The sequence below is a fragment of the Ostrinia furnacalis genome, unplaced genomic scaffold (genome assembly GCF_004193835.3).
Source record: "Ostrinia furnacalis isolate ACB-3 unplaced genomic scaffold, ASM419383v2 OfSCF2991, whole genome shotgun sequence".
Classification (NCBI taxonomy): Eukaryota; Metazoa; Arthropoda; class Insecta; order Lepidoptera; family Crambidae; genus Ostrinia; species Ostrinia furnacalis.
In genome coordinates, this window is record NW_021133230.1 from 174,975 (window position 1) to 202,198 (window position 27,224).

Sequence of the window (27,224 nt, forward strand, 5' to 3'; positions counted from 1 at the left end):
GACTTTCATTTTCATTAAACCTAAGATTTCTTGTAAGAAATCCTACTAATATTATAAATGCGAAAGTTTGGATGTTTGGATGTTTGTTACTCTTTCACGCAAAAACTATTGAACGGATTTTGTTGAAACTTTACAGTATTATTGTTTGTAACTCAGATTAACACATAGGCTACCCTATTTTTTGTCTGTGACACTAAATTTCACGCGGGTGAAGCCGCGGGCGCTAGTTATTAATAAATTCCTTCTGCCGTAAAGTTACGCCCGTATTCACAAATATTACTATGAGGTCTTACAGTGCGCATGGATGCACAGGGTGACACAAGAACCAACCACAGAGCTCTATTCAGCGCTGTGCGTTCGATTTTCTGCTTCACTTAAGCAAGTACCTATCGTTTGTGAATACGGGAGTTAGACTCGTACATGCAGGTATCCATATTTGTTGCAAATTCGCCCCTTTAACAAATACATAGGATAGGTACGTCATAAAAACTCATCGAGTGAAAGTAAACTTTGGACATCGCATCATGGCACTTGTACCTAGGTACTTCTTGACTTCTTTATGATATTACTGTTATCGATTTAATCAGACGTCTAATAAAATGTTTTATTACTTTGATGCAGATACTCGTACAAAATTATTGCGGTGTCATGATCGTTTTAATTTATATCGTACAAACACAAATATTAGACGTTGATGTGTTAACTATAACTCAGTCAAGTTAACTGCGTACCTCGCAGGAATGCGACTCCCTCGCGCTCACCCGCACATCTCGCGTTTGGTCCGCTTGTACCAGAGCGACGTGACGTCACGGCCGTCAGGTGCGCGCTTAACTCAACCGGGTTGTAGAATTAATACTCGTAGTAGGTACCTGCTTGAAAGAAGCGCTTTAGCAATGCGCGTGAGGAACTGGGGAGCATCGGCAGGGCCGACTTAACCTACTGGGGATCTGGGCACATAGGTAGGGCTTATTCCACTATTCCCCGCTGACAATCCCCGTTAACGCCAATTGGAGCTTATAATGGGGATTAATGAACTTTATAGTTCATAATTCCCCATTACGTTAAAAATAAAATCGTAATATAACGGGGATTAATGAACTTTTTAGTTCATTTATCCCCATTATGAGCTCCAATTGGCGTTAACGGAGATTGTCAACGGGGAATAAATAAATAAATAATAGTGGAATAAGCCGGATCAAGGAGGTCCATTTTCTTAAGGGATAATGATATGTTAGGAATATTAACGACGTACATTATTATTCTGTGGTATTAACAGCATACTATTGACCCCTCCAATGCGGGGCCCTCACGTGTCTAGAGTAGGTAGGTACCCAGTGAGAAAGAAGGGCTTACTGCGGAGTGTAGGTACCGAGGGAACTAACTAAAGTAGCGATTCATAAATGAAAACAATTTGGCGTATTTTTTATTATCTTATTTATTTTACAACTTTTTGATATGATTATTTAATTTATGATATACACGATTATCATTTTAGAATGGTATAAAACGATGCATTAGTGCACAAAGAGTAAGTTTTCGACGGGAGGTAAGAGCAGCATTAGGTAGGTATTATTATCAACGAGCAGAAATTGCCACATTTATATAATTATTTTTATTGAAATCACAATAAAGTACAAAACAAGAACCTTTGCTGAAAAGCATTACAAAAATTCCTAAAAAGCATTACAAAAATTTTAAAGAAACTAACTTTGCGTTCATATGACTACTATAAATATAAGTAGATAATAACTAAAGTTGATGACAAAGCAACTTTTGAAACTTTTACCAATAACCCAAAATCATACCTACTTAAAGTTTTGCATTTGTTGATAGGCCAATTGAGGACTTCGTTAAGCGCATTGGCTGTTTTCTGTTAGGGGCCCAATTTTTTCTCTTGGATCTAACTGGGTCCAAAAGTAGCAGATAGATGGGTTCTCTTGTTGTGGTTAATGTTATATGGCATTCATGTATTTTTAGACATAAAATCATGAAGTTCTTCGCTGTATTCGCGGCCTTGTGCGCAGTGCCGGATTAGCCACGTAGCAAGAGTAGCAAATGCTACGGGCCCCGCGAATTTGGGGGCCCCGCGCTCCAACGCCTGTCTGACCGAAATAAAAAAAAGATTAATTTAGATAGGAGCGTAAAATATCTCGCATGCCTTAAACGCGAAGCGCTTAGGCTATGCTTTACTTTCACTTGAAAATCTAAAACTCTATTTCATCACGTTAAATCATAAAAATAAGTAGGTAGGTATTTTACGAACTTTTTAACGTGAATGTTCTAATGTTTAATTATAATCGATAAAACTCATTTATTTCTGTGAATAGGCTTAAAAAAAGCACTTTTACACGTCCCAGTATTAACCCTACCACTGCTTCAGGACAATAAATGGGCCAGTGCTGAGAAGAAGCAGCGCAAGAAACTCAGTCACTATTGTCTGCCTCTTTTTCAAAGGTTTACAGGCTTTAAAATGTACAAAGTTAACTATAAATATTTATGCGAGCTAGGCAGTAACGCATCCCAAACATTTTTATCTTTTAAATAATCATCGACTTTATAGTAGCCCTTTTTCATTAAGGTACTTTTAATATGTGCTTTGAATTTATGAATGGTCAATGGGTAGTTTACAACAGTTTGTGGTAATTTATTAAAGAATATAATACATTTTCCCATAAATGAATTACCAATCTTATGCAGTCTGAATAGGCTAGTAGAATTAAACACAAAAATGAATTAAATCGGAAATAATTCCTACAAAAGATTTTATTGCTTTAATGGCTTCATTGGTTGCCCATTAAGACTCTACTAGGTTTTCGACTTCGACGGAGTTGTGCTTAAGTGGTGGGGGCCTCCGAAAGGGGCGTTTTTTCGGTTTTCCGGTTATACCGCGTAAAGGACTTACCGTATCGAAAAGTGGTCTTCAGGACGGTTAAAGGGCACTTAATTCTGCATTGAATAAGACCAAATTCATATGTTTTGGACAAACCGTTCTCGTGCTTATCTTCGACAAAGTAGAAAATGTACGTATAATTAATAACCCTCTCTATGTCCAATAGCTCGTCACCCGCAGGCTCCCAAGCCTTGTAAAGGGCCGCCTTAACCAGCTTATCCCTGTCAAGGCTCGCGAGTTGGATTCGCTTATCCTTGTTCGTCCCAGCCGATCCTTAACTGCGGTTGCTGCACCTCTTCCTTGCACTCTCCTGAACGACACTGTGTTATCTACTATGGCTGCCCCTCTTCCTTGTACCCTCCTGTACGACTGTATTGCTTAGCCGTATGCCTGGTCCAATGTTCGATGCCACAAAATCAACTTCATACGCGTGAAAATAGTTTAAATACTATTTCCCGTGCTTGCAACATTTTTCTTTACTGCTTCGCCTCTATTAGTCGTAGAGTGATTGTATGTATCCTATAGCCTTTCTCAATTTATGAGCTATTCAACACAATAATAATTATTTAAATCAAACAACTAATTCCTGAGATTAGCGCGGTCAAACAAACAAACAAAAAACTCTTCAGCGTTTTAATATGAACTTGTTGTTGTTGATTTTTGGCGTCGAACCTTGGACCAGGCATACGGCTAAGCAATACAGTCGTACAGGAGGGTACAAGGAAGAGGGGCAGCCATAGTAGATAACACAGAGTCGTTCAGGAGAGTGCAAGGAAGAGGTGCAGCAACCGCAGTTAAGGATCGGCTGGGACGAACAAGGATAAGCGAATCCAACTCGCGAGCCTTGACAGGGATAAGCTGGTTAAGGCGGCCCTTTACAAGGCTTGGGAGCCTGCGGGTGACGAGCTATTGGACATAGAGAGGGTTATTAATTATACGTACATTTTCTACTTTGTCGAAGATAAGCACGAGAACGGTTTGTCCAAAACATATGAATTTGGTCTTATTCAATGCAGAATTAAGTGCCCTTTAACCGTCCTGAAGACCACTTTTCGATACGGTAAGTCCTTTACGCGGTATAACCGGAAAACCGAAAAAACGCCCCTTTCGGAGGCCCCCACCACTTAAGCACAACTCCGTCGAAGTCGAAAACCTAGTAGAGTCTTAATGGGCAACCAATGAAGCCATTAAAGCAATAAAATCTTTTGTAGGAATTATTTCCGATTCAAAATCTAATTCTACTGGCCTAGAAATTTGGAACGGCAAGTTTATTTTTGTTTCTTGTATTAAAGTTATGCAAATCGCTCTTTTTCGTGAATTGCTCTATATTTTTGCGAACATAATATAAAAGGTTTTCATAAATGAACTGTGAAACTACTGTCAGTATGTTAATTGATTTGGAGAACAGCCTAGGTGGCGAATTAGTGCAGTTTGCAGAGCTTCTGAAAACAGATTTCTTGACTTACTTGACTTACTTGATCTTAAAACAGATGTGGCTACTCTTCTTGACAGCAAGGAACAGGAGCCTCTGGAGCAGCAATTTTATAAACTTTTAATAAATAATTCTTTAGAATCGTGTTTTCCAAACTTAGAAATTGCCTTGCGCATTTACATGTCTCTCATGATCACTAACTGCAGTGGCAAACGTTCTTTTTCAACATTAAAACGTATTAAAAATTAATTAAGGAACACGATGGGACAAGAACGTCTTAATCATCTTACTTTGTTGAATATACTCGTAGAGCATGATTTCCTTAAAGAAGTTGATATTGAAAGTGTTATTTCTAAATTTGCCCACATTAAATCAAGAAAAGTTCATTTGTAGATAACAGTTTTGTTTCATTTAATACCCTAAACTTGAGAACCTAAAGCAAACCAAGGGCCCCTTGATAGAAATTTGCTACAGGCCCCGCGCTGGCTTAATCCGGCACTGCTTGTGCGCCGTCACCTCCGCCGCCCAGGGCTGGACTCTGCCCCAGCTGTCCAGCGCTGTCACCAGCCCCATCACCGACGCTGCCTTCAAGCCGGTCCTAATGCAAGCCCTGGACCATGTCATGGAGAACATCTTCTCTGGACTGGAAGTGAGAATGCGTGATTTAAAACACAGTGTAGTGTTTTATTTAAATACTAGCGATATGAATTCCACCTTTATACCGAGTCTTTTGGCATAAAGTGGTTTTTATACGGACATCTCAAATAAAGTGAGATGCAGTGTAGGATGGTACATACCTGCCCTGTAAGTGCCGAAATGTTCGCACTCGCCTTGAAGATACTCGAGACCCAGAGAGTGCGGCAAAGACAGCAGCAGGCAACGAGTTCCAGTCTAGTTATAGGAGTTGTTCGCATAGTTAGCGAAACGCTTGGTGCGAGCTGGTGGAACGTCAACAACGTAGGGATGTTACGCTATCTGCTGTTACCTACTGCTGCTACCTGTGTCTGGTTCACAGTTTGAGCTAGCAAAGTCCTACCTAGGTCTATGATTTTTTACAACATATTTTTCTACCAGGGCCCCATCTCTATCCAAACCTCTGAGGGAGTGTCTGGTTTCTACAACCTCCGTCAGCTGGAAGCCGCTCTCCTGGACCCCAGCATCCACCCCGTCTTCGTCCCCCATATTGAGGATGCTTTCAACAAGCTGATCAGCGCTGTGTTCGCTGGAGAGGATGTTGTAAGTAGAAGAATTTCATTTCTTAAGTTTCAGCCCCAAGGATTCCAATGACTTCGTGATTTGACGGGGTTTTTAAAGTTGTAACTTATCCTTTTAAGGCACAACTAGGTATTTCTGAAGTTTCGAAGAAAAAAATTACATACTTACTTACTTAGGCGATAATCGTAAAGTTGTGAAAGCGTATTAAAGGAATAGGTTTCGTATCTTTCCAGTCATTCAATGAAGGGCAGGAAATGGTTTTTCCTGTCTTCTTTTGAACAAGAGAGGAGGAAGACCTTTTACGATAGGCAAATTGATGATTTTGTTTACACTTCCATTCTTCTTTCCCACGTAAAAACGTCCCGTCAAAATCCGATCCATTTGAATGTGAAATTAGAATTTTAAATACGCACTTGTGTGTTCACACGACAGTGCAGTTTTTTGCAGGATCATGCATTACTGGATCCCTTATAACTAGATTGCCGTGGGAAATTGCTCTTATCTATGAATATTTCGTCTGCAGCAAACCATCGCCCTCATGGTCCCCGCTCTGGAGTTCACCTACATGACCCTGTCCGAGTTGGACGTGGCCCTGTCGAGCCCTGCCACCAACCCCGCCCTGGTGCCGTACCTGGAGCACGCTGGTAACGTGCTCATCGCTGCCCTATTCGGCGGCCAAGATGTGGTAAGTGGTTGAAGAAACCGTATTGATGTTAGTCGTTGGTTCTAGAAAGATTCCTGTAACTAAGTAAGTGAGTGCGTTTTTAAAGCGGAGCCGCTCCACTTTGAAAACGCTTGCAACTAAGACTGGACTTGACAAGTTTCTAGATTTTGTTATATTAATTTCTTGGAGTAGGTACCTAGTCTTCTGATGTAAAGATACTAAAGGTATCTATTGATCTTAATAATAAATAACTGAAATAAAATCTGTAAATATTCTTTTTTCAAAACTTAAACCCCCACCCTAGTTGAACACTGTTTTACAGTGACGTTTAGTTGGAAATGTTACTTTAAAACAGTGTTCAAGGACTTGTTATTAATAGGTATGAGGGATTTTTATATTCGAAAACAAATATAAGAAATTCCATTAATTTTAGGATTGATTATAGAAAACTGTGTTTTCTTCAGGACGGTATTGTTGTCGCTTTCCCCGCTGGTTTGGGAGCGATCGGAGGAGTTGCCCCTACCCCCGTGGAGGTTGCGGAAGCCGCCCCTGTGGTCCCCGGCCCTGTTGTGGTCCCTGCCCCCGTCGTTACCGACCCCCCTGCTTCTTCCTCAAGCCCCCTCGTTCAGATCATCTTGAACGTACAAAATTCCCAGGTAAATATTGCAACAAGTAGCTAATTTTTTAAAATAAAATTATTAGTAATTTGTATTTCACAAATTACTTTTTATCGTTAAAAATTGTTTAATAATTAATTATTTAATGCCACATAAATTGGTTCAACAGGCAAATATAACATCATAAAGGTTTAAGCAGAAAAAAATGATTGGTAGGTATTTGAAGTTATTCTTTTGTTTACAGGACGTCGGCGTTGTTGGCAGCCCTGTCATCCCCAGCCCCATCGTCGTCCCTGGCCCCATCGCCGTTCAACCGATCCCCGGTCCCAACCCCCCCATTGCCGTGCAGCCCATCCCCGTTATCCCTAGCCCCAGCCCCGTTGCCCCCAATCCCATCCCTGGCCCCATCGCCGTTCAGCCAATACCCGTTATCCCTAGCCCCAGCCCTGTTGCCCCCAATCCCATTCCTGGCCCCATCGCCGTTCAGCCCATCCCCGTTATCCCTAGTCCCAGCCCCGTTGCTCCTAATCCCATCCCTAGCCCCATCGCCGTTCAGCCAATCCCTGTCTAAACCACAACTGTACACAAGACCGTGAATCTAATAAATATTTATTCATCAATAAAACCGTTTCTTACTTTTATTTAAAGACGGTCAGTGGAAAATTAAATTTAGGGCAATCCCATCGAAACAGTGTTCTCTCCCGTCGAAACTTTACCAAAACCGCATTTTTGTATTCCGATATTTTTTTATGGAAAATGAGAATGAAAAATAAAGTTAATTATTCAGTTTAAAATATGTTTTATTATTTATTTTCCTGATTATCATGCATCGAAAATAAAGGTGATCTTTGAATCACCTGCAAAAGGATTATGTTGATAATGTGATAGGGGTTTATAATTTAGTACTTTAGATTAAAGGACGTAGCAACCTGGAAAGGGATCGTAACTGTATCAGCTCGAGGCGGTCAGTATTCTTTGTATGAAACTCCATACTGAAATGCACACCTATGCGCACCGTAACGCTCGCGAAAGGCCTCTCTGAGTGTTGATCCCTTTCCGAGTTGATAAGTCTGCTATGACCTTTTTGCAATTCATAAAATAATATGTCTTCTATATCAACATATAAAACACTATTTTGTCTCATTTCACTAAAACAGAAACCAGCATTTAACAGAAAGATAAAATATCGATGGCTCCTACGTATACTGGCGTAAGTGAAAAAAGTAAATTTTACAGGAGAGCCATTTTAGTGGCCAGAACCATATTTTTGGGTCATATCTTCTGACCTACTAAAACGAATTTAATGAAATTTCACATTTAGCCTTAACATGTAATGCTTTTGCTACTGCTGTTATCAATTTTTATATTTTTCTTATATATTTTGAGATTTTACGCATTGCCCTTTTACGTCGGCATATTTCTATAATTTTATGTATATTGTTCAACGTAAAGAGACTTAAATGACAACGTAAATATAATATTTTAAGCGATTACTCTCTTTATTTATGCATGTAATTATTTTAATTGTTATCATGTGCTATATCAATAATAAATCAGTTAGAAAAAGTCGTTTAATGTACCGTTTTACGTTTTAACGCAAATACGCCCATATACTGTGCTCGAGATTTAGTTAGGTCTTTTAACATAATGTGTCATATTTTTAAAAAATATAAATAACTTGAAAAAATCGAATTGCCTAAGGCGGGAATTGAACCCACGATGCCTTAGGCAGTTGGATTTTTTCAAGTTATTTATAATTTTCAAATTAGTTTGAGATGCGACTCTTAACGCTAAAAATTAAATAACTATATAATGTGTCATAATTTATAAATAAAACAATTTGCTAAATATTTTCATGGCTTTATTTAAGATTTGGATTATAAAAAATATATGTTTATGTAAGCAACTACTCGTATAGATTGACGAATCGTATGATTGGGCTTTATACGTGGCGTAGTTTTGCACATACGCCTATTTGCCTAAAATTTTATTTTGTATCTAATGGAAAAAAATTTTTTTTTTCTTACTGATGTTATAGATTAGAGCAAAGTGAAATCATTGCTTAAATAATTGGAAAAAGGCTTAAGCGGCAGTTTCGCCCTTATACGTAGGAGCCATCGATATGTCGTGTCAAACCATTCGGTAGGAGTAACCACAGGTTGTAAAAACTCAGTAAAACTCATTTATTTCTGTAAGTAGGCTTTAAAAAAGCACTTTTACACTTGAACTTGAAACTGTGCATTGACATTGTTCTCACGCCCGTATTCACAAACGATGCTTGCTTAAGGGAAGCAGAAAATCGAACGCACAGCATTGAATAGAGCTCTGTGACTGTGCGGCCACGCGCACTGTGAGACCTCATAGTAGGTAGGTAATGTTTGTGAATACAGGCGTCAATTTTATGACTAAGAAAGTTTATGAATTTGTTAGTTCGGAAGTTATAAATTAAATTATCATTCATTGAGTTCAAGTGAATCGAGTGAATGAGTGATTTGGTTGTCGCATTTAGGGCATGAAATGATTGAATTGATTAAATACAATTTTCATAATTGAGGGATCTAAAACATTTTATGAAGGGTCGTGGGTTCAAATCCCACCAGAGAATTTATTTTTTTAAGTACTAAAAATCTATTTGAATTATTTTTCTAATGAGACGAATAAAACTAACAACTGCCCACTAGACTGGCAGTTTAAAACATTCATTCATCCAATACTGACTGTTATTTACTTCACATGGAATATTCGCTGTAGTCTTCATGCGCGTATAGGTAGGTACATACATTAGGTATAGCAAAATGGTCTGTTGCTTCCTCCCCAGGATGGATTCGAACATGGTAGTTGATAGTAGGTACCTAACTCAAATAAAAAAATAAAATAAAACTCATGAGCTATGATTGATACTCATTGATAGTTTTTTGGTTTTCCGTAATATACCTTCGCATGGGTTGGTAGGTAGGTACATCTGAGGTCATAGTCTTAGTATCACAGCCTTCATGGGTTTTTTAAAACTTCTAGGATGATCAAGTGAAGGTCGCGGAAAGCACCTGGATGTGGGCAGCGCAGGACCGGTCTTTATGGAGTTCCATAATAGAGCCTCCTCCAAGGAATTTAACAACCTTTCTCTAACCGTGGACGTCCTCTGATGGAAACGAAGTCTGTAATTACAAAACTACTCTACAGTCAATTCAATTTGTATCTCACCTGGAAATAGAAACCAAGACCTGCAGATTGAGGGAGCGAGCGGAGTCTAGTCTATTCTCCAAGAATACCACTCGTTCGCACGTTCACCGTTGGAAAGCTAAACAAATTGTAATTCTATAGGTAGGTAGGTTTGATTGATCAATCAAAAACTATATTTTTTATCAAAACAGGCCTCCAATTCAAAAGATTATGTATAACTTAAAAACACATTCACACGTAGCATTAGATAATGTGTTAACATTGCAGTTTGTAACTAACAATAAAATGGATTGTTGTAATCTTTTAAGATTACCACGGCTTAAGTCATCTATGAGAACAGTAAACAAATAATTGTTGGATTTTTTATGGAAAAATAATGATAGGTAAGTACCTACCTACTTACTGTTTCGAAAATAACTAAGATACCTAGTGGTGGCGACCCCTAGGCTCCGTAGAATCAGATAACCGTTGACAATTTATTAAAACTGCCAAGGATGTTCGTTCGTAGGCGTTTATGATACAACAATTGGTTTTGGACACAAATTACGGAATAAATAACAGATGCTATTTGTCGGCCTCTATAGGAAGTAAGTACCTACCTAGGTGTTGATACTTGTTATGGTAAATGATTCAAATTCAAATTCTTTAACTAAGTATTTTACCACTTTATTTTTTGTAGGTAAAATCAACGAGGACAAGATTCTATCTCTAACTCTACACCAAAATTAATTCAGTATTAGGCGTGAAAACGTAACAAACAAATAGACACAGTAATTTGGGCCTTTGAAATATTAGTTCCGATGTGTACCTAACTAAGGAAATAAATATTATGAACCAAAGAAAATAAAACTTACATCAATACAGTAGTAAAATTTGTCGTCACATACGTCACTACGAGTAGTATATTTTATTGCTAATTTATTTTTTATAACTCTTTGATATGATAATTTATGATAGACTTTATCATTTGAGAAACGTTATAAAGCGTTAGTTTCTGCGAAAAACGCAAAGTTTTCGACGAGAGGTAAGACTAACAATACTTATTATTTTGTTAATTATCTAAAAAGACTCGTGATAAATTAACCCCTAAAAATTCAAACAGTGCCATTTAGATTTAATATGAGAGTAGAGTTCGAGTTCGAGTTTTAATATTAACATGCATATGCCCTAATGCCATTGGACTATGTTTTTGGGGACTAGATATCCGTTGTTGTCGTATCAAAGGGTGTTGAATATTGAACACATTGAATCACCGTTCCACTATGACACGTGAAAATGAGTGCGTTCGCCTTTGCACTTACCCGAGATACATTAAAAATAATATTTTATTTTATTCAATAAGTACACATACAGGTTACAGTCAAATAATCATTATTTTTCAGATATAAATCATTATGAAGTTCTTCGCTGTATTCGCGGCCGTGTGCGCCGTCGCCTCTGCCTCCCAGGGCTGGACTCTGCCCCAGCTGTCCAGCGCTGTGAGCAGCCCCATCACCGAAGCTGCCTTCAAGCCCACCCTGGAGCAGGCCTTGAACCACGTTATGGACAACATCTTCTCTGGATTGGAGGTGAAGATGCGCAAAATAGTTTTAACTGAAGCATGCTAAAAAAGAACGCAGAAAATACGTGCAAAATATAATAAAAAGAAAGTTTCAAAACAAGAATGAAAGTAGAAGAACTGTGAAATAAATTCTATTCTCTTTTACCAGGGCCCCATTATAATCCAAACCGCTGCTGGAGTTTCTGGAAACTACAACCTTCATCAGCTTGAAGCCGCTCTCCTCGACCACAGCATCAACCCTGTCTTCGTGCCCCACCTCGAGGAAGCTTTCAACAAGCTGATCAGCGCCGTGTTCGCTGGAGAAGATATTGTAAGTACCTGACTTGTACCTTGATTTTTAAACTCAATGCCCATATACGTAGTCATAGTATTTTTTGACCGCATTTTCACTTGATAATAGTTGTGTAGGTGCAGTCTGACTGAGGTGAATCACCTAAACCTATGCCTGAACAGAACATGAAGTGAAATTGCGGTCATTGGTGTTCAGTGTCTTTTCTTATTTCACGTTTCAACTTTCGCGATTGTTATTTGTGCAAGATTACAGTACCTAACCAACCATGCCTAATTTCTTTCTTTATGAAAGAAGACCTTCTTCATATAATTTTTCATGATAAATTAAAACAACTATATGTCTGCAGCAAACCATCCCCTTGATGGTCCCTGCCCTGGAAATCACCTACATGACCCTGTCCGAGTTGGACGTTGCCTTGTCGAGCCCTGCCACCAACCCCGCCCTGGTGCCTTACCTGGAGCATGCTGGTAACGTGCTCATGTCTGCCCTGTTCGGCGGCCAAGATGTGGTAAGTTTTATTCTAGGCAATTTTAAGTAACCTCTGACTAAGGCAATTTGACTTATTGATAAAATAAACAAACAACTTTAAAAATCTAAGCTTAAAAATATGATTGCTACATTTATTGCAAATAGGACTATTCGGTTTTGAATAAGCCACGATAGCCAAACGATGAAGGGGTCGGACTGGCCGATCCGGGCAACGCGGATTCGGTCCCCGTCTCCGCTTGACACAAGTGACACAAGCATATAAGCATATTTTAGCTTAGTACGAGGGGCTAACGGGAGTTATCTTAAGGTAATCCTAAAAAAAAATATCGATAATTTTCATGACAAGGTACCATCGGCAACAGTGTTACTATCCATTGCCTGTCATGTCGTCTCGTTCTATCGCAAAGAATCGCCATTTGATGAGAGTGGGAGCAAAAATGGAAATGGATAGTTAACAGTGTGGCTGTGTGTACGTTAATCCTATCTATAGTAAGTTATAATAATAATAATGTTACTTAAATACTTTCCTTTTTTCAGGACGGTATTGTTGTCGCCTTCCCCGCTGGTTTGGGAGTAGTCGGTGGTGTTGCCCCCACCCCTGTGGACGTTACCGACGTTGTCCCCGTGGCCCCAATTGTGGTCCCTTCACCCGTCGTGGTTCCTGAAACCGTCGCCCCTGCCCCTGAAGCGTCTGCTTCCAACCCTCTTGTTCAGATCATCTTGAACATCCAGAGATCAGAGGTAAAACTCATTTTATTTGTGAAAGAAAGAAAGAAAAATAATTTATTTTGGTAATTTTTGCAAGCAGGCTTTGAAAAATAACTTTTACACGTCCCAGTAATAACCCTACCACTGCTTCGGGAATCGGGACAATAAATAGGTCAGTGCTTAGAAGAAGTAGCGCAAGAAACTCTATTGTTTGTTTGTGTTTTCTATTTATAATAAGTATGTATTTACAAAAAAAAAAAGTATTTAAGTATGTTTATATCCGTTGTCTAGTACTCATAGTACAAGCTTTGCTTAGTTTGGGACTAGAAGCGCAGTGTAAAATGTCCAAGGATGTTTATTATTATTTATTTCATTTTTTTGTTCACAGGACTTAGACGTTGTTGCCCCCAGCCCCGTTCCCAGCCCCATCGCCGTCCAGCCCGTCCCCGAAATCACCCCTGGCCCCATCAACATTGTTGAGCAGCCTGCCATCGTTGAGCCCGTCGAGATTGTCCAGGGCCCCGCTAACCCGATCGACGCCATCCTTCTGCCCATTGAGGCTCTTCTCCCCACCCCTGAGGTTGCTCTCGCCCCCATGGTCTAATGCTACAAAGATCTTCATAAAATAATTACCCTTAGTAAAATTGTTGGGGCAATCTCAACGAATATCTCCGTCAAAACTCGCGTAACACCCTGAATACATCTCTGCTCTCACTGATGAGACCTACCTGCCTGATGTACCCTAAAGATGATTAAAATAAACCAAATACATAAGTAATAATGAAGTTTTATTAATTTATTTTCCTAACTTATTTATTTTTCCACACCCAACTATTTTTAACAGGTCTGAACCAAATACTTATATTATTTTATGTCTTATTAGGTAATTTATTGTAAATAGAGTGAATTCAATCAGAAAAACAGGAAATAGATCACTACTACTTAATTTCTCGGAATTACATAAATACTAGACGATTTCCTTATATGATTCAGAGGTAAAATAATTTCTTCAAAAACTAAACAAAACAATAAACCAAAAATGATACTCGTATCTGTGGATAAGATAGACCACACCGATTCATCAACACTACGATGCGAAAGTTATCAAATATTTTGTACAAATGAAAACTTCGTTCAGAAATAATATTACTTAAAGGTATGTTCACAATGCTTCGGGTCGTTAGGAAAGCGCGATATTTATGAGACCGCGAAGATATCTGGGAATACGGAGTTACTGGGAATACTTAAAAATAATATAATTTTCTAACACCAATAAATACCAAAATAACAATGTATAAAGAAGTTAAGAAGTTTATAAGCGATCTCTCTAGATCTGGCGGTCCTAGTTTTGTTCCCAGGTAGGACACAAGTGGAAGAAGAGATAGCCTGCCTGAAATCCCGAGAAAAATGACCATACTTTAGAGGCCACGTAAAGGAAATCCGATTAAGCCATACGCGTTGATGAATCAATATCACTCACGGAGGAGTGAGCTAAAACACTGTTGAGTTTTTTGAAAAATGGGATAAAAAATCTCATACACAAATCGAACGCCCCGCGCACGCAACGTAAAAATGTGAACATACCTTTATAGGCAGACACTTGCATTTTTATCAAAATGAGGTCATGCGAAAATCTTGGTGTGAACATGACAAATGCGGTTCCATTATCAGTGGTCGTGGCAAGTTTGGTATCAGTCCGTGATTTATAAGTTCCCACAGCATAGGCTTGACGTTAGTCTTAATTTAGCACTGTACCTACACCCGTGGGAGTAGTTACAAAAGTTAGAGTGAGTATAAGGAGACGAAACATGAAGTTTTTCTTGTGGGGTGTTTTTGTTTGTGCTGTGTCGTGCAGGTAGAGTTTTAATTCGTTAATTTATACAAAGTTTTCAAGTATCTAGGTACCTAGCAATCTTTTAAGTTGCGTATATTATTACTAGTCACACTCATATGCCCGCTACTTCGTATGCGTGAAAACCCGTTTTCGCAAAATTTTTCAATTTTGCTCTGCACCTATTACTCGAAGCGTGATGGTATTATAGCATATAGCCTTCCTCGATAAATGGGCTATCTAACACTGAAAGAATTTTTCAAATCGGACCGGTAGTTCCTGAGATTTATTTATTTATTTATACTTCAATGCCAAAAATATTAACATTAGGCGAACTTAATGCCATAAGGCATTGAGATTAGCGCGTTCAAGTAAACAAACAAACAAACTTCAGCTTTATAATATTAGTATAGATTGCCATTTTTTTATTCATGTAACTCAATATGTGAATGTCTGTTACGGATTAGGCTTTTTCATCATGAATGTTGTTTACGTAGAGTTTTTATTACACCGAGCTGACTATCTCTAGATTAAATTATCCCAATCAATAAATGTTTGTTTGATAGTGTAGTTTCTGTGTGATAGTTAATGGTTTTATAAAAAAAAGAATTTGCTCAATAAATAGTAATTTTAGATACCGTTGAAACTAGATAGAGAAGGCTACATAGCAAATAAACAGACAGGCTCGACTTTAGTATTTTAAAAAATAACTAAGGATGGACTCTTAATACTTGTGTCAGTATTAGGTCTCCGCTTCGCTCGGCCATTTGCTTAAAACCATATTATTTACTTTGGCAATCGGCGAAGCATATACCGTTATTGATAAAACAAGATAATAACATTTCGGACGGCTATCTTATCGGTTATGGTGCTTTGTTGTTTTAGATGGGCGAGTCATGTTAGTACCATAAATCAATAGCTAATATAGATATTGACGTTCTAAACGACTTCAATAAAGTTAGAGGTTTTAAAAACTCTACTTTCAGATTAGTTAAACAAATACCTACTCCAGTTCAGTAGTTTAATTTTGAATACATCTTTAATCGTACATCATGTGTGTTGCTTAGGGTTTTCTGTGTCTACATCCTCATCCAACTGTTGACTTTTCATTATCATCATCATAAAACAAATAATTTAAATTGCTACAATTACAGCACCTAATCTCAAGTGTTGTCCACAGCAGAATAACCATGGCCGTCCCAACAGTAACCATCGACGAGCTGTCCAAGGCATATACGGACGCCACCATCAACTCGGCCCCAAAGACGGTCCTCGAAGGGATCCTGAACGATTACATGGACCTCCAGTACGGCAAAGAGACCCCTTATACGACTGGCAAGCAGGTCCTGCCTTCTGGGTCTACCATCGAGCAAGTAGACGCGGCAGCAACTGATGATACAGTGGAGAAGAAATTCAAGGATATTTTCAAGAAAATCTCTGATACATATAAGAGTGGTGACCTGACGCCTCAGTCCCCTGTCGATGGGTGGGACCCTAAGTTCAGACCCGTTTTAGTTGTAGTTACACCTAATAAGTTGTAATTTAATGTATAATTAAGCTATGTACTGATGTTGTTGAGATCTTTTCAGTATTAATTTTAGATACTATAAATTAATAAAAATAATTAAGTCATACAATCATCTGTTTTTCAATTTATGATCGTTACAAATTACAATTTACAAAATAATATGAAGTTATATGAAAGTAAATTCTAGGTAGGTAGGTACATTGTTAATATCATAACAAACTGAGTTACACCAATTAGAATTTTAAGTCCAAAAATAACGAATTAAAACTAACATCTACTACCGATATTATTGTTTATTATAATCATATCTAAAACTCAATCCAAATTGTAGATATAATGTAATCTATTAGATACGTAGAGAACATCAACCCCGTAAAAAATAATTTTCCTCAATTGAGTTTGAATCTTATTGTAAAGATTTTACAGTTTAAAAGTCCGTTCATATTTTTGGTAGTCTGCTGACGTCTTCATCGCAATAAAATAATTGAATTTTAAAGTCCAGTCGTGATCGCAGCACGTTTCTGTAAACGTGTTAAAAACCTTTTTGATTACGAGTTCATTATAATTTACTAAATAATTCCTGCTTCTTCGCCTGAAGATTATGGCTGAGTTGCATCACCTATATTTGACGATGACCGGTGTTTTTTGTATGGAGTTTGACAGATTTTTGACGTTTGTCAAAGTTAAAGTTAGATGGTGCAACCCACCCTATTTTAACCAATTTACGACACGACTTCATTTATTGCTAGATCCCTCTATGCCATAGGTTCAGAACTCGTAAAGCTTTTATAAAGCGCTGAAGCTGAAAACCACTGAAAATCAGCGACATCTATCAGCAACTGAAAGAAATTGCTATGCAGAGCTCGTCGTTTGTGACATTAGACGATAAGTTAGTTCTGTTTTCCAAAACAGATGACGCGATCAGTTCGTTATAAAGGAAAGTGAAAATATTAAATGTTTGAGTCCTTGAAAATATAAAAGAGCAGGTATACATGCACAGACAGACTCTACATTTGTGGATATCGACTCCACTACAGGATTTACCGGAATTACCGGAGGCAAATGGAGATTGTGACCTAGACTCGGGTCGGTGGACAGGCGGGTTGGGGAGGCCTGATGTTAGCAAAGGACATCATCCATTTTGGTCCAAAATCAAAAGTGCCGGCCAAAAAACAAAAGTGCTGTATTCTGACAGAATACGTCCGCCTTAGCACTTTTTACTATGGCACCAAAGCTGTAGCACCACTGTGCGTCGAGTATCGAGAGATCTCAAATACTTTTTGGACCAAAAACATATGAAACGTGGATGATGTCCTTTCTCCCATAGAATTTATTCTTACGATAACCACGCGAAGTGTGGTAAAAATTAATTTAATTAGAAGTTTGTTGATTTATTTACACAGTTTTATTGTATGTTTAACACAGCAGCTGCATTAAAAACGTTTGAAATATCAATAACTAATATTATTGTAGTGACATAAACTTCAATAACTTTTATAATTCTTGATAATTTATTGATAACCATGAGCTACTTGTGTTTATATTTCAAATCAAGACATCAAAAGAATAATTCCGAGAAAACTGGAATTAATGCCATGCCATTCGACAAAGTTCCCGGTTGTAAATTTTTATTACACGAAAACATTATGCCTACCTATAAGTTGGACTCGAATTCAAATGACTCTAGTGTTTAATAAAAATCCACTCGATAGAAGAAGAATGCTCTTAATTTTTTCACCCGGCTGCGCCAGAAAGGTGGGTTATGGTTTTTAAATATGCGAATAACTTATTAATCTTTTCTCCATCATAAAAAACAATTCACAAAACAATCAGTAGTATTACCAAATCTTTTAAGACATTTTGGCTACAACCAAGACAATGAAAGAAATAACATCATCATTCTGTGCTTAGCGAATCGTAAAAGCTTCGGGCTTAACAGCATCATAAAGCTCGTATTGTGCTTTTGCGAATATTATAAAACTATACGAGATTACCCCGGAGCTTGTGTTCAATGTATTTTATAGCTATTTGCAAAAGACTTTATAGAAGTTTGTATTTGAAGTTGTTTGAAATCCATCACGTTATTTAATAAATAGAGAGATTGACGTTGCAGGCAGTTATTCGTTGAAATGTTTCAAGTGGAAAAGAAAATAATATCATGGCGATCGATTCCAGGAAATAACCTTCCATCAAGCACCAAGACTACCCTTTACTTTGTCAAAATTACGTACTAAGGCTGGGTTGCACCATCTTTGAAAAACGTCAAAAATCTGTCAAACTCCATACAAAAAACACCGGTTATCGTCATAGTTACGGTCAAAGTTAGGTGGTGCAACTCAGCCTTAGTATTTCTCCTTCTATAGCCATTCGACGACAAAAATTCACTCAGCTCTGAGTTCTTAAGTGAATTAAATGAAGCGTTTTTCTTTTTAACCAACTTCAAAAAAGGAAGAGGTTATCAGATTCTTATAATGTTCATCATACTAACTGGGAGAGACTCGAGACGGATCGATTAAGTATAAGTAGCACACTGTTACCTATCCTCATCTTAAGTTTAGTACAGTTTAAATCAGGTTGGGTCGAGTAAGATAGTTTATAGAATCTGTAGCCTGTAGACAACGATTCTTTTATGGCGTTTACATAGACTGCCCGCTGTCTGTCTCTAATGGACAGTTCCTCTGTCTATCCTTATAGACAGAGGAACTGTCCATTATAGATGAGGATTAATTATAGAGGAATAGCCCATTGGCTATTCCCTCTTTCCCACCTCTCGATTTTGCAGCTGCAACTCTTGTAATCCACCAGAATATTTGGCCTCCAAAGAAACTTATCCAGTGAAGTTTTTTTAATAATTGTTTTCTGCAAGATATAATCAGTTGCAAGCAATGTGAGTCAGTCTAATAAAATTATGTACTGTTTTTTATGCTACAACTTGGACGAGTACCTATTAAAAACATTTTCCGAAATTAATCCCAATGTTAAGCTTTTCCAGTGCTTGCTGTGCTTCACTATAATACAACATAATATTATTAAGCACTTTACAAATTAAAACTCATGGTAATTGCATTAAAAGTGGTTGTTGTTGTTAGTTCTTTGTTGAATAAATTTTAATTTATTATTTGATAATATACGTTATTGTTGTAATAAATACGAAGTCTGATATCTTTATCTTGCGATACCGATTAATGTTTTACAACTTTAATTTACAACTAAAACGTTTATGATACGAAGAAATTATCTTACTGAGGAAGTTGGTAGATACCGTCGATTGCATATTTATTACGCTAATTTATTGCTGGATTATCGAAATCCTGTTAATAGTTATTCGTAATCCACTCTATCACGTAGTTCGGCAATGATATTTTAACTTTCGTTAGATAATTTCATAGTAGCATATTGCTTGAAGCCTTTGTGAAGAGCGCAGGTGAGTCTGACAATTCTATTTTGTCTTTGAAAGCCATCAAATTGACAGAATGTATGTAAACAAAGCGAGAATTTATACAGAATGTTCTCCTCGATTATTGAGCTTTTCTTACGAGCAGTTTAGAAAGTTGTGCAATTTTGTTTTAGGTTAGCAAAAATGAAATTCCTAGTGTTGGCTCTCTTCGTCGCGGCCGCCGTTGCCGTCCCAATCCCTGAAGACAACGGTGATGCAGTCGAGCTGATCGTCAATGGCGTGCCCGAAGGAGCAGCCCTAGAGCTGGGCGGGATTGTGGACATGCAACTGAATGAACACGTCGACGGACAACTGGCTTCCTCTACCAACTTGCTGTATCCCTTGACCGCTGTAGGCATCGCTGAAGCCGCCGCCGCCGCCGCTGAAGTGGCTGCTGCCGAGGAAATTGCTCCCACCCCCATCCAAATCGCTGATGCCGCCGAACCCGAATCTGACTTCCATAATGTCCCTGAAACCATCATCCTCCCCGAGCCCGCTGAGGTTGTTCCCGCTCCTATCGTCATGCCTGAGCCTGTGATCCCCGTAGTGGTCCCTGAACCCATCGTCATGCCTGAGCCCGTCGTCCCCGAAGTCGTGCCTGAGTCCATCGTGATGCCTGCACCGGTTGCCCCTGAAGTGGTGCCAGAATCGATTGTCATGCCTGAGCCTGTTGCCCCCGAGGTGGTGCCAGAATCTATCGTCATGCCTGAGCCTGTTGTCCCTGAAGTGGTTCCTGAAGTTGCTGAGCCGGTCCCCGAGCCCGCTGCCCAAATCCCTGGAGAGATCTTCAACAACGGACTCGTCCAAGTCCAGGTTAACGCCCCCGAAGACGCTGGTATGTTCTCGACCCTCCAGAACTGGTTCAGCCTGGTCGTCAACTACATCAGCAGCGGCATCCAGACCTCTCAGCAGATCGTTTAAGTTTCATTAAGAATGTACTTTCAAATGTTTTGTAATCTTTAACGTAAGTTAGATAAGTCGTTTGAAAGTAAATATTTTAGAAATCTTTGTATTTTTTTTCATGGACGAAAATCAATTTCTAATCTCTATATTATTGTAGTTTGTACCTTAAAGAATTTTCTGATGGGAGTAAAAGCTAAAGCTTTACTTTTTTATGCAGAACAAGACAAGTATTTGACAGCAATCACACCTGATGATAAGTGAAATGCAGTCTAAGGACTGAGATAGAGTGACCATGCCACGTAGTACCTTATTTAAGTACGTTCTTTCGCATGTTGTTCAGTGCTACAGTTTTAAATAAAAGAACAAATTGTTTAACTCCATAATTAGTCAAATATCCTAGAAGGGAAGTAAACTTGTTTACCAGCAAGAGACTCTCTTCATAGTTGACACGCCATAAACCTAGCGCCGTCATACGGTAATGGGACGGCAGACGCGTCGATCTAATAAACTACCCGCAACACTTGGCGCAAACAACTCGCCAAGTTGAGTTACTTAGCTCGTTAGCGCGGACTTTGCTTAGACCCAGTTGCAGTAGAGTGACCAGCTGGTAGTTTTGGAACTACCACTAAGAAAATTCTTATTTAAGGTACCCTTTGACTATTAGGACCCCTTTCAAAAATTGGTGGAGGCATGAATTCTAAAATTTGTCATCCTTTATTTAGTGCTGTAAGTAAATAACTTCCTTAGGTAATGGGATCAAAAATACAATTCCAGCACAGTACGGTAAAAACCCGAGATAAGTTCCTATTAGTTTAGTCATGAAATGTCATAAAATAAAAGGCCTAACAAAAGGTCTAACGAAGTAATATTCGTGCTCAAAAGAAAAAAGCCAATTCTCACTTATTTGTGATAGAGTTTTGAGCTATCACTGGTTTCTAAGTTCGGTAAGCCTTGCCAAACTTAGATAACCTACTTATGCCCTTCTCGCAGGTCAAATCTATATCTAGACCAAAATCCTTGATATTGGTAAAGCAGTTTACCTAAACGTGACATACCCAAGTAACATTTTACTCCATTTAAGAGTTCACATTTAGTTCCAATGTGTACTTAAAGCATTAGTACAGTTCACTCGTGATGTATAAGCTGTATTATTGCAATTAATTACACCTATACCTGTCTAAGGGACTTATAGGAGTGTAGACTAGTGTAGAGTTATACTTTTATACGATTCTTGGTGTTATAATACTCTAACAACTATCCTTTAGTCAGCCATCTGACTAAGAGCATTATAGGAGGGTAGAGATACGGCAACCGCTGTTTAACGGCCTACTTGTACGATGTTATAGAGCTAGCATTTTAATAGAACACACGTGGTCATTTATAAAGCCAAAGGCTGTTATGTTTACTTGTTTTAGACTGTTATACAGCTAGTAGCTGTAGTAGGACTTGTTTGTGTTAATAAAATAACCTTTTTTTACTATCTGTACAAAAGTGTTTCAATGGTTCGCATGCGCACTGTAGGCTGTTAAAAGGACTATATGTGTTGTCCATTAACATCAATAGCAGTTTATTTGTCCACAAGTACTACTCTTATTTATAGGAGGGTAGAGATACGGCAACCGCTGTTTAACGGCCTACTTGTACGATGTTATAGAGCTAGCATTTTAATAGAACACACGTGGTCATTTATAAAGCCAAAGGCTGTTATGTTTACTTGTTTTAGACTGTTATACAGCTAGTAGCTGTAGTAGGACTTGTTTGTGTTAATAAAATAACCTTTTTTTACTATCTGTACAAAAGTGTTTCAATGGTTCGCATGTGCACTGTAGGCTGTTAAAAGGACTATATGTGTTGTCCATTAACATCAATAGCAGTTTATTTGTCCACAAGTACTACTCTTATTTGCTTTAAGCTGAAAATGAATGTGAATGTGATATTCTATTACACTTTTCCCCAAGCCTGTTTTTAGTTGTATTTATGGTGGTTCTGTACATGATGCAGAGGAAAATATTATGCCTGAACCTGAAAGTTCCCTTCAAAATATACCAGATATCAGAGTGTGATGATTGCAGTTCTAGTGATATTGAATACAATTTTGATTTAGACAATTATTTAACCTTTAGCAAAAAAATAAGAACATGGGCTATTGAAAATCGTATTCCTCATTCCGCTTTGAATAAATTGTCAGGCATAATAAACGAATTTAAACCGGGAACACTACCGTCTGATGCTTTAGGTATTCATACTTGACTATTAGTACCTGGGCTAGGCGATTTAACGGACATCAATAATTTTTATTGAGGATCTCTAAAATTTCAGTATTTGAAAGAATTAAAGATACACAATTGACCTGAACTAGGCCTACATCTTAAAGCTGTACATAAGTTCACATTAGAATAAAGGATGATGGGCACTTTTCTATGGAATCTGGGCGTAAAACCAACAGAAATGTAACTACTATTATTTGTTAGGACTTAATATCAGAACTATATTTTCATATAAATAACTACCAAAAACTCCCGGGTTTGCTTGGAAATTGACATAATGTGTAATAGTAATAGGTGCTTTATAGCGCAAACAAAAAATATTATTAATTAATATACTTATCTACTTACATTTTAAATACATTAAGTTATTTATCCATTATTATGTCCAACAGTTCAGGAGTGGGGCCAACAAATGGTATATTTAAACCATGTTCTACATTATAAGCGTAGGACCATACCCAGGTACCATTTAGAGAAATGACATGAACACAGTCATTTTTCAATGGGATTTCTACCAGTTAAGTTGTAGTGTTGTCGCATAATCGATCACGGATCGATTATTACTCGATATTGTCAAATAACGATTTATCGATTAACAATTCGATTAATCGATTTTGTTGATTACCTTCATTACTATAATTTTATTGTTAATTCAATTCCTTATTTTCAGCAATATAATCGATTATTGCAATCGAATAATCGATTCTGAATTATTCGGTATACATACTTACTAAATCGATAGAATCGATAGTAAGATATGATACAATACTCTCAATATGATCGATAAAAGCAATCTAATTGACCTAATATTATTTTCATTACCCTAATGTGATGTGAAATACTATGGAAACTTTGCATATTCAACGACCTCTATCTCGGTATCCCCGCGTATTACAGGGTTGTTGTCATACAATGAAATGAAGTACTAGTACTAAGCTTTAATTTAGTATACTTTTTGTTTCTGTTGGTTTAACGCCCAATTTGCCCATCATCCTTTTAATTACCGTAGTATAATTATAATGCCAATACAATATCAAAAACTGAAAATTGTAGATTTCCTCTCAGCCAGTTTTAAATATTTTAAAATGAATATCGCGTTTTTACAGAGGCGCGTAAATATTTTAGCTGTAAATATGTATACATTTCACGATAAAGTTGCATTCCCAATGGCATTAACATTATTAAGTATTTAAAACCCGTGTTATTATTTGCATAAATGATTATATTATCCGCCCGAGTTGTTTCCTCTTGGCACTCACGTACAAATACCAAACTAATATTAAAATGTGGAAATAATTTAGGACACACGTGAACTTTATGTAGCATTGGAGTACTTTTGTCGGACTTTATAACTTTGAAAGCTGTGCATTTAGCCACTTGTTACTCTTTATTGTCCTCACGTACGTTGTATGGTTCACACTGCGTCCCATATAGTGCCGTAAGTCAGCCTTAAGTACGATGTTACTACTTAAACTGCTATTATAATGCTATTATACTGCTAATGTACAGCCATAGTGAACCTAAAGCTGTCTAATTTGTGCCCAAACTGGTTCTATAAAAGCATTATAGCAAGCTATACAGCTCGTATACAGCTGACATACACAGCTTGTGGAGTACATGTGAACGACTATTGAACTCTTAAATGGAGTAAAATGTTACTTGGGATACAGACGGATTTGTTTTCTAATAAATTGTAGTTATGTCCATAAGCATTGTATAGTGGGGTTACCCTTGCAAAACCGTCCGGCCCCGTTTGTAGAGTGAGCAAGTTTTGCCGATCTGCTATTTCGAAGCGAGCTGTTTTCCTTAGCTATTTGCACAGAGGACCAATCAATTAAAACAAAGCTAAGTCTTTACCCAGTTTTATGTGTTTTTCAGACAGCAGCAGTTATTCAATTGTATGCTGAAAGTTGTTTTATTATAAAGATTTCCTGTTGATGTCATTGTGATCTAATATTTTAACACTTGTGTGTTTATTCGCGATAATCTCAAAAACTACTGATCAGATTTTCATGCAGTTTTCATTGACCTATACAATGTGTCAAGAAGTGAATGATAGGATAGTTTTTAAATCCCGATTTTTAAAGTGGGACGCGCACAATAAAGTCTTTCTGTTATATGTCGATATTCATGCGGGAGAAGCCACGGGCAAAAACTAGTTTCAATTATTTAAATTAAAATTAACTACATTTTTCCAGTTCTAGTCTAGATTACAAAACAACAAAGCGCTTGCACGTTCACAGACCAGTGATTGAAAAGTGTAATAGAATGAAAGCCAATTTGAATGCAAATATTTTGAATTGATTGGCCGATTTTACGGAACCGATGTGTGAGTATTTGGTTTCCCACGAATCGGGACTTCATCGTTTCCGAGAATTTTCCTTCATTTCCTGGAAACAACAGCTATCTAGATAATAAAGGGATTGCATCCAGTAGTGCCACTGCAGTAGCGTACCTATGTGAAAAGGTTGTTATTATTAAAGGTTAGGTACTTATGTAGCTATAAATTGAGTGATAGAGTGTATGATAAGTATTAAATATTATGCTAGGTGTGCTTGGACCTCATTAGTTTAGCTCCCAGTTGTTACAAGGTAAGGTATCATAAAATATTATTTCATATACAATATGCTGTAAAAGATAAAGTTACTTCCGCTACTGAATGAACCATTTGGTATTTTTAACCCTAATCGTGTATCTGTGTAGATATCCTGAAAATGACGTAAAGTTTTGCGCTTTTTTTGCTTAGACCACTTACTTGAGAAATAATTAAATCCCCCAATAGATTTTCAACAACATACTATATTCTACGGCGCGGTTTAGTCGTGAAATCGTACCAGACAGTTTCGCATTTATAAACATGATGGACGTAAGTCTATCATAAATATCTTCTCTAATCTATGACATACATAAACTCAGTTTAATATACTGTTTAATAGACCAGTTACGCACTCAAATTGACTCTTTGATCCGCTATATATAGCCACAACCCCAATCGATTGGCGAGCCGACGTAAGCCGTGGTCACTTTATACCTTTTCAAGAACCACAAACAAAGCACGCTGGGGCACGCACGTCACGCGAGGTCTGATCGACCTGCCGCAGTGCCCTGGTCGATTAGACCTGCACCTGTGACCGTGAGGTGAGAACGGTTGGTGTGATACTTTTAGTCCGTATTGTGACTGGCTGATTCGTTCTTTTTTGGAATTTAAATCGCTGTCATTTTTTATTATGTCAAACTTTTTTTTAAGTCAAAACCGCCACCTTGGTTTGTGTGGGTGGTTCTTTTTTTGAATTCAAAACGCTGTCACTTTTGTTGAGTAAATTTTTTTTTAAATAAGTAAAGAAATAAGGATATTATTGATACCAACCAGTTAAACAATACTTCTTTTGTTGTAAGAAAAAGATCTACATTATTGTCATATAATCAAGGGATTCATTAGGCGTTTGTTTATGTTTTTAGCAAGAAATAAAATGTTTCAATCATGAAACTCGCAATAAAACTTTCAGAGTAACTAAATGTGCAGATTCTGCATGTAGAATATAGTTACAAATGCAGAATTTTCTATATTATTAATGTTTTAAGCAGTCTAATTTTACAAGAAGACCCTATTTTTACTTTACGTATCAAGAACAACATCTCGGGAACGATCAATAATAAAATTGTAATAGCATCGGTTCCTAACTCGATTTTCTCATAAAACGAGTGTAAAATCGACCCAAGTAATCCTCCGATGGAGGAGCGGATACAGTTTTTGTTTTTATCGTCAAAACAAGCTTCCTTCCATCTCCATTAAGATGGTTATTTCAGTCTAAGTTAAAACTACTTTATCAATAAAACTGAAAAAGTTTTATTAACACTGTTTCTTGTACTGTTTTTGAAAGTGACAAAGCGTTTATAACCCAATAGTGCTATGGTATTATTATTCTGTAGGGCACTTCTGAACAAATATTCGTAATTATAATTTAATTTAAGCACACTAGCAGGCACTAGAAAGTTCTAGTTTGATATAATAATTGTCAGAGTAAAACTACAAAAGGGTATTTTATATAACAATGTACTCGTATATGGGCCAAAAGCTTACTTACTTTTTAAAGCCAATTGGCTGAATAAACATTGATTTTAAAGCTTTCAAAAAGTAATTTTAAAAACGTTTTCAACTGAACAAGTTTTTCTTTTTCTGAAGTGTGTCAGAATGATTAATTTGTTGCTAA

The 27,224-nt window shown here is 37.5% G+C and overlaps 4 protein-coding genes across 7 annotated transcripts; all 4 read left to right on the forward strand.

Moving 5' to 3' along the window:
- The first annotated feature begins 722 nt into the window (after positions 1-722).
- On the forward strand, positions 723-7,442 carry LOC114356860 (calphotin-like). Its single transcript, XM_028310225.1, has 7 exons — positions 723-819; positions 1,978-2,013; positions 4,824-4,971; positions 5,397-5,558; positions 6,061-6,222; positions 6,666-6,857; positions 7,063-7,442. The coding sequence occupies exons 2-7, from the start codon at positions 1,988-1,990 to the stop codon at positions 7,387-7,389; spliced, it is 1,017 nt and encodes a 338-aa protein (XP_028166026.1). The 5' UTR covers positions 723-819; positions 1,978-1,987; the 3' UTR covers positions 7,390-7,442.
- A 3,938-nt stretch (positions 7,443-11,380) lies between these two features.
- On the forward strand, positions 11,381-13,829 carry LOC114356861 (uncharacterized). Its single transcript, XM_028310226.1, has 5 exons — positions 11,381-11,566; positions 11,708-11,869; positions 12,198-12,359; positions 12,878-13,081; positions 13,437-13,829. Exons 1-5 carry the CDS (start codon positions 11,393-11,395, stop codon positions 13,650-13,652), a joined length of 918 nt encoding a protein of 305 aa, XP_028166027.1. The 5' UTR covers positions 11,381-11,392; the 3' UTR covers positions 13,653-13,829.
- Positions 13,830-14,729: 900 nt separating this feature from the next.
- On the forward strand, positions 14,730-16,517 carry LOC114356866 (uncharacterized). 4 transcript variants are annotated; one of them, XM_028310235.1, is made up of 2 exons: positions 14,730-14,835; positions 16,060-16,517. In XM_028310235.1, the coding sequence occupies exon 2, from the start codon at positions 16,070-16,072 to the stop codon at positions 16,418-16,420; it is 351 nt and encodes a 116-aa protein (XP_028166036.1). In that variant the 5' UTR covers positions 14,730-14,835; positions 16,060-16,069; the 3' UTR covers positions 16,421-16,517. The 4 variants fall into 4 exon arrangements, with proteins under 4 accessions (XP_028166036.1, XP_028166037.1, XP_028166034.1 ...); XM_028310236.1 differs by having other exon boundaries at positions 16,063-16,517; XM_028310233.1 differs by having other exon boundaries at positions 14,769-14,903.
- Positions 16,518-19,460: 2,943 nt separating this feature from the next.
- On the forward strand, positions 19,461-20,851 carry LOC114356862 (protein app1). The gene is made up of 2 exons (XM_028310227.1): positions 19,461-19,831; positions 19,978-20,851. The coding sequence occupies exon 2, from the start codon at positions 19,988-19,990 to the stop codon at positions 20,762-20,764; it is 777 nt and encodes a 258-aa protein (XP_028166028.1). The 5' UTR covers positions 19,461-19,831; positions 19,978-19,987; the 3' UTR covers positions 20,765-20,851.
- The last annotated feature ends 6,373 nt before the right edge of the window (positions 20,852-27,224 follow it).

Coding starts and splice junctions, on each gene's coding strand:
- LOC114356860 (XM_028310225.1), top strand. CDS start 1,988: ATGAAGTTCTTCGCTGTATTCGCGGC. Junction 4,972..5,396: donor ACATCTTCTCTGGACTGGAA/GTGAGAATGCGT, acceptor TTTTTCTACCAG/GGCCCCATCTCTATCCAAAC. Junction 5,559..6,060: donor TGTTCGCTGGAGAGGATGTT/GTAAGTAGAAGA, acceptor TTTCGTCTGCAG/CAAACCATCGCCCTCATGGT.
- LOC114356861 (XM_028310226.1), top strand. CDS start 11,393: ATGAAGTTCTTCGCTGTATTCGCGGCCGTGTGCGCCGTCGCCTCTGCC. Junction 11,567..11,707: donor ACATCTTCTCTGGATTGGAG/GTGAAGATGCGC, acceptor CTCTTTTACCAG/GGCCCCATTATAATCCAAAC. Junction 12,360..12,877: donor TGTTCGGCGGCCAAGATGTG/GTAAGTTTTATT, acceptor TCCTTTTTTCAG/GACGGTATTGTTGTCGCCTT.
- LOC114356866 (XM_028310233.1), top strand. CDS start 14,857: ATGAAGTTTTTCTTGTGGGGTGTTTTTGTTTGTGCTGTGTCGTGCAG. Junction 14,904..16,059: donor GTTTGTGCTGTGTCGTGCAG/GTAGAGTTTTAA, acceptor TGTTGTCCACAG/CAGAATAACCATGGCCGTCC.
- LOC114356862 (XM_028310227.1), top strand. CDS start 19,988: ATGAAATTCCTAGTGTTGGCTCTCTTCGTCGCGGCCGCCGTTGCCGTC.